We start from the raw sequence: 6,277 nt of genomic DNA on the forward strand, positions 1-6,277 counted from the left end.
TGGGGCGCCTGGATTTAACTACTAGTACCGGGTTTCTGCAGACGAAAGATTCATGATGGTGCCCAGAGAACTCCGAGCTTAGACACCTAGGCCGTCACTCCAGTTGCTGAGGGGCTTCGTAGTAACCGCCTCCGGGAGGCGGGGGTGACGGCCGCACTTGCCTCCTTTCCCCCCAGTAACACAGAGCATTGTGAGTGATTCAACAACTTAAAGACGACTGTTCTTCACCTTTAAAATAAATTCTTTTTCAGACTTCAAGTAGGAACCATAACTGAAGATGTCAAGCAAAACCGCCAGCACCAACAATATCGCCCAGGCCAGGAGAACCGTGCAGCAGTTAAGGATGGAGGCCTCCATTGAAAGAATAAAGGTAAGAGGCCTTGACCGGATCAGGCGTGTTTTCTGGCCTGTTCTGTCTGCTCTCCCAGGGCGAGACCACATTTCTGAGAAGGTGGTGCCCTTTAATTCAGCCAAGTGCCAGGATTCCCACTACCACCACCCCCGCCCCGACCCCCGGCAAGCTGGGAGCCTCTGAATCTTCTTTCATTTCTACCTAGTGCGGGCCTCACATCAAAAGCACTGGTGAGCTAGTGTCTGAGTTAGCCTCTCTGCTTGGACAGAAAACCTGAAACCCGTGACAGGATTTCCTGAGGACTTGCCTGCCCTGAATGCACACGGTCAAGGCCTGTGCTCGCTGTGTGCGCCAGCGGGACAGGGGTTCCAGGTGGACGTTATAAACAGCCTCGTCATCCCTTGGGAATGTAGTAAGAGTTCTAGAGCTATCGGTGCAGCCGAGGTAGCCTTGCATAACATGTCAGCCGTCGGGTGTCCTTTTTAGGAGAAGGCAGTTTTTTCAGCGTGTGTGGACTTTAATGACCACATTCTGCACCCGGGGTGAGTCACGCCAGCCTTGGTTGAGACCTGGAAGAAACCAGGAGGCATGTGTTGGGTCACCTGACTTTGAAGTTGTCTCTCCCCAAATCCCGAGAGAGGGCTAGGCTGTAAGTGCCCTGGAATGTTGTGAGTCATCCCGTATCCTAGATACTGAAGTGGTCACCTGAGAAATTCCTATGGGCCTGGAGACAGTCACCTGTCTTCCAAACAGGAGGCTGCCTGTGCTGTCTCTGACAGGGCTCTGCTGCCCTGTGCCCCTGTCCTGAGGACATTGATCTGATCGTTCTGAGGGCTCTCCCCGCGAGACTTCTGAACAGGGTGTGGCACTGCCATTCTTAACTCGCGCCAGAGGAAGGTACTGCACCTCCCCATGCTAGTTTTGTCCTTTTTATTTCCCCAAGCCCAACTTTTAACAGTCAGTCTTGAAGCTCTCCTAGAATTTGGCTCCATTCTTTCAGAGTTCTGGCTCCAAGCCCATTATTCAGCTCTTTAACTCAGTTCTGCATTCTCATCAATTTTTTATTGAAGAGGAAATAAGATACAACCTTCCCTTGAATTACAGACACTTTTCTTCTTCCTCTCCTGCCCCTGCAACTTTTTATTTTGAGACATTTCAAACCTACGGAAGAGTTGTGGCAACCAACACCCGTATGCTCTTTCCCAGGATTCACCAATTGTTAGCATTGTGCCACATTTGCTTTCCCTTTTTCTGTTTAAAGAAAAATTATGTGAGTTTTGTGTATCTAAACTACTTGAAAGTTACTTGCAGGCATCGTGACTCTTCACCCCTTGTACTGTGCCGTCTCCTAAGTCCAGGAGCCTTCTTCTACGTAAGCACAGCACAGCCACTGCGTTCGGGATCAGCTGCTATTATTATCTGACACAAAGCCCAGTTTTGAGTACAGAACGGCCCTTACTTCAGGTGGGATGGTTTGCTGACGATCAGATTCCGGCTACATGTTTCGGCAGGAATACCAGTTGGCTGGTGGTGCGTCTGCCGCACTCACCCTTGGAAACACCTGATATCAGTCTGATCGCTTGGTTAAGGAAGACCTTAGCTGCCAGACTTCTCCATTTAAAAGCACTTTTTCCTTTTTTTTAAGTTACAAGTAATCTGGTAGCTACCCAGTGGGGTAGCACTCAATGTCTTTAAAGTTTGTAAATGAAGTATTTTTTTCTTTGTTTGCTTTGGTTTGTCCACCTGCCAGGTTTCAAAGGCATCAGCAGACCTCATGTCCTACTGCGAGGAGCATGCCAGGAGTGACCCTCTGCTGATGGGGATACCAACTTCAGAAAACCCTTTCAAGGATAAAAAAACCTGTATCATCTTATAGAGGAGCAGTGAGGCGGTTCCTCCCCTGTTCTCACAAAGCAAAGTATGAGCAGCTCCTTGAAAAGATTGACCCTTCAGCTTATTTGGTAACCACTGCTAATAACTAAAACGCTCTTAACTTGGAATCATGGACTCTGAAGTCTTTATTTTCCAAGTTGTCCTCTCTCTAAAATACCCTTTACTAAATTAATACAGAATAACAATCTTGTTTTTCCATTCAGGTTACTGCTGAAGGAAAGTTGGTCTGGCCTTTTAAAAAAAAAACACAATTAGATACTTTTAAATGTATGAGTGATCCAGTTAAGACCTAAATTACCCAAGCACTCATCTAGATTAAAAATGTCAAGAATAACTTAAGTCCTAAAAACCTTTCTATCATAGTGTGTTCTTAATAGGGTTGTGCCAATCTGTACAGTATACATGGGCGAGGAGTGTTTTGTGTATATATATATGTGTGTTTGTATATACACATCTCAAAGCTTGTTTCCTTAGTAAAATGTCTCTCTCTCCATAGCATCAGTTCCTCAACTCCAGAAGTTATACCTTTATCTTGAGCTGTGTGTAGGCAGAGTTAAACCCTTTTCTTGTAGTTACTGTACAAAAAGTAAAGAACACCCTAAAGTTTGTATTCATCGTGATTGAGTAATGAAGTCCTCTCTCTCCTTTTGAAATCTTGCTGACCTCTTAGGCTACAATAAACTGTGCCAATTAACATTTAGAAACTGAACTAAAAGCCCTTTGATAATAGGAGGTATTAGCTCACCAAGGGCTCTCGGGCTTCGGTGATCCTGAGTCCAGAAGCAGGGAGGAGGCCCTTGGGGATCCTCTGGGCAGCTGTGCGCCAGGGCGCCCATTCTCTGCGTCGTGGTAGACACCTCTGAAAGCTCCGCTCGAATGATGGGAACAGAGCAGAAGTGCGTGAAAACCAGCTGCTCTCCTTGGCCTCACTTTGTGGTTTAGCTCGCTTTCTCCGCCTGCCTTGTGTCTTTCCTCTGCTGCCAGAACCTCTGTCTTCAGAGGTAATGTTCCCCTCCCCAGCCCCAGGTGGGTGGAATGTGGTGGGAGAGAAACATACAAAGAACGTAAAGGTATCAAGACACTTAAGCTCTTTTCAGAGCTCTGCAGCATCAGCGTCCTCCCTACCTTGTCCACACGCCATCCGAGAGAGCCTTGGGTTCAGTGGTTCACTCCTTGGGCCCGTGGGGTCCAGCAGGGGGGTGTCAGGTACCTTGTTTTCCTCTGGGCATGAATATTGCCCTGACATAGCCTCAGAATTTCCAGTGGGGAATCCCAAAAGAAGGCATCTCCTATGGCCAGAGGGAGGGTATGTTAACTTGACCAAAAAGGAAGAGAGGGTCCATCTTTTTAAATCCTCATGTACAAGCCCAAACCATACACCAGGCCTTTGATATTTTAATTCCTCTTTAGTTCATTAAAAATAACTACTAATGAAGGATTAAAAACTTATTCTCAAAAAGGATTCAACCCCAAGAAGGAATTATTTGCAACGGTTTTTCCTTGTTCCATACACTCCCGCCCTACAGTACAAGCTCCCTTTAAAATCTAACGGGGCTTCGAGTATTATGCTGATTGTGGGTGAATAAATGCAGTACTGTCCTTAAAGTGCTCAAATATATTCAGTATTTCTCCAAGTCACCTATCCTCTCAGCATTGTGAAATGGCCTCCCTCTTCCAAGACCGTGTAGGAATCATGCCACTGCCCTTAACCTACTGTCACCTACTGCTTGGTTCTGCAATATGCCCAGTTTCCGAGTAAATTACAGGCACTTGTTGGAGAGAGAGGTTTTTCCTTGCAAAAGGTGAAATTTGAAATGTACATTAAGATAACTTTACATTTAATGCATCACTTAATGAGACATTCTTTTTAATAAGTATATTTTTCTACTGATAGTTTCAGAACACTAATCTTACCTTCACTCTCATTTTTACCATGTTTCTTTAAATATTTATAATGCAGCTTGTTATAAAATATTTTCATGAAATTACTTTTATTATCCTGTTAATGTACACATTTTTGGTAGCAAACATAGTTTATTCTTTAGTACTAAAACATGATCTTTTACCTAACAGAAAACAAGTATGTTTTGCTATATATTTGTTAATATGCTTATAGTGGTAAGGAAAGGACTTGAGGTCCCAGGAGATTTCATTTTCATTTTTGCTGGCCAGATCCTGTAACGGCTGTGCCTATGAACATCATGTAACTTCCTAACTGGGTATAGGGCATGCTAAAGAAAAGTGAAATCAAATCCTTTGATCCTGGATCCAAGGAGGGAAATAATTGTAGCTAAATGTTGACTTACTTATAATGAGACGTCTATGTGAGAAAAATATAATATATGTATACATATATATGATATGCGGAAGTCACTTTTATTTATCAGGCTTCATTCTACTTGTGAAGCCTCTGTTTAACTGTCCTGCAGCAGCTGGTTTAGGATAATGATGGACAAATGCCCAGTGTGTTATTTTCTCCAACCACCACTATGCTGACACAATCCCTGATGTACATGCAGCTTCTTGGCTTCATATCTATGAAGCTATTTACGTATGTTCACTATACTTCGCCTTTAACCCTGCTTCTGCTAACAGTGATCTCTTTTTCCATTCTTATATCTTCATTAGTTCATCATAAATCTGTCCAATTGAGGCCTCAGGACCATGGCAAGATATGCTAGATAGAATTTCCTGACTCCAAAGTACTTTACAGAAACTTTTTTTTTAAATAGAGAAAAACACTTTCTATACCAGGTGGTTCACAAGCTGTAGGTTGTAGCTACTTTTTTTCTAAAAAGGATTAGGTTTTTAACACTTCTTCCCCCTATTAAAATGAAAAGTGCCATACTTACCCTTTAAAGGAAAGACCTGATTTGCTTTCTATTTGGACTATTTTTCTACTTTACTAATCTTTAAACTATCAGGAAAAAAATTACACCACTGATTTAGTAATTTTGAGCCATAGGTTAGTTTAGATAGTGGAAGATGTGCCAAACTTTCCCTTCAGATGCCTTCTTTTCAACCAACGTGCAACTAAGTGTCATCTGAGTGATCACTCTGAATTTTGATTTAAGATCTATATAGGCCCAAGAAGTGAACCACAGTACACGTCAGTCCTTTCTCCATAAATGTAACACCAGCGTGTGTTATGAATTGTACTGACTTCTTTTATGGTAGATCTGTTAATAGGAAAAAATGCATTAAGTCAAATAGAACTATCTGTATGTTAAAATAAAGTATGTACGTAGAGTTGGGTGGCCTGGATCGTTGTCTAGACAGTCCTGTGCCCCTGTGCCATGTGACTGAACGAGGCAGTGCGTCTCCCTGGGCTCAATTTCACCATCTGTAAAACAACAGGCTTTAGGGAGATAATGGCTGAGATCCTTCCTGTCCGTCCAACTGCCCACCCCTCTACTGGTCCTGCCAACATGTTGGTGCTATAAGCTGCTTCAAGTCTGAAATTGGTTTGTCTATTGTGTACGCTCATTTAATAGCTTATGAAAGGCCTTTTTGTTACACGGCTTTTTTTTCTAGTTTTATGGACTTGATTACTGTAATAATGTCTTGTTTGTAGCCATGTAACTATAAACATATATTCTCTTGATGTCTCAGTAAATTTGCATTTGCGATATAGTTGATGGGATTGTTGTTTTATAACGTTCTTTGGCTACTCGTCTGTCCCGCATCTTATTAACCTAAACATTGTGATCATTGTTTGGAAATCTGTTCTGTGGAAAGAATAAAAAACATTTGCTTCACAGCTAACGTGTCCACAGATTTTGAAAAGTTTCATTAAAGCACCGTTGCTCTCTTTACTGGGTCAGTGCCTCATTGTGTCTTCCTACCCATATTTTGCTCAAAAATTAATAGAAGACCAATTCTCTTCTCCTTTTCCTTCCTTCATTCAGTTACCATTTCTGAGCACCTGCTGAGAACCAGATGTGGAACCCAGGCTCTCATGACACGCAGATGACTAAGGCTCACACCAGCCTGTGAGAAGCTCACAGTCTAGAGCACGGAGGGTGGGAATGA

The 6,277-nt window shown here is 43.0% G+C and overlaps 1 protein-coding gene across 6 annotated transcripts in view; it reads left to right on the forward strand.

Annotated features, from left to right (window-relative positions):
• The window catches only part of GNG12 (G protein subunit gamma 12), a 119,642-nt gene extending 113,582 nt beyond the window's left edge, over positions 1 to 6,060 (forward strand). For all 6 annotated transcript variants that reach the window (XM_074376264.1, XM_045522971.2, XM_045522969.2 and 3 more), the window contains exons 3-4: positions 252 to 370; positions 2,103 to 6,060. In XM_074376264.1, coding sequence (XP_074232365.1) covers positions 278 to 370; positions 2,103 to 2,228 — 219 coding nt within the window. In that variant the 5' untranslated portion in view covers positions 252 to 277 and the 3' untranslated portion in view covers positions 2,229 to 6,060. The remainder of the gene's footprint in view (positions 1 to 251; positions 371 to 2,102) is intronic.
• Positions 6,061 to 6,277: the final 217 nt, after the last annotated feature.

The sequence above is a fragment of the Camelus bactrianus genome, chromosome 13, assembly GCF_048773025.1.
Source record: "Camelus bactrianus isolate YW-2024 breed Bactrian camel chromosome 13, ASM4877302v1, whole genome shotgun sequence".
Classification (NCBI taxonomy): Eukaryota; Metazoa; Chordata; class Mammalia; order Artiodactyla; family Camelidae; genus Camelus; species Camelus bactrianus.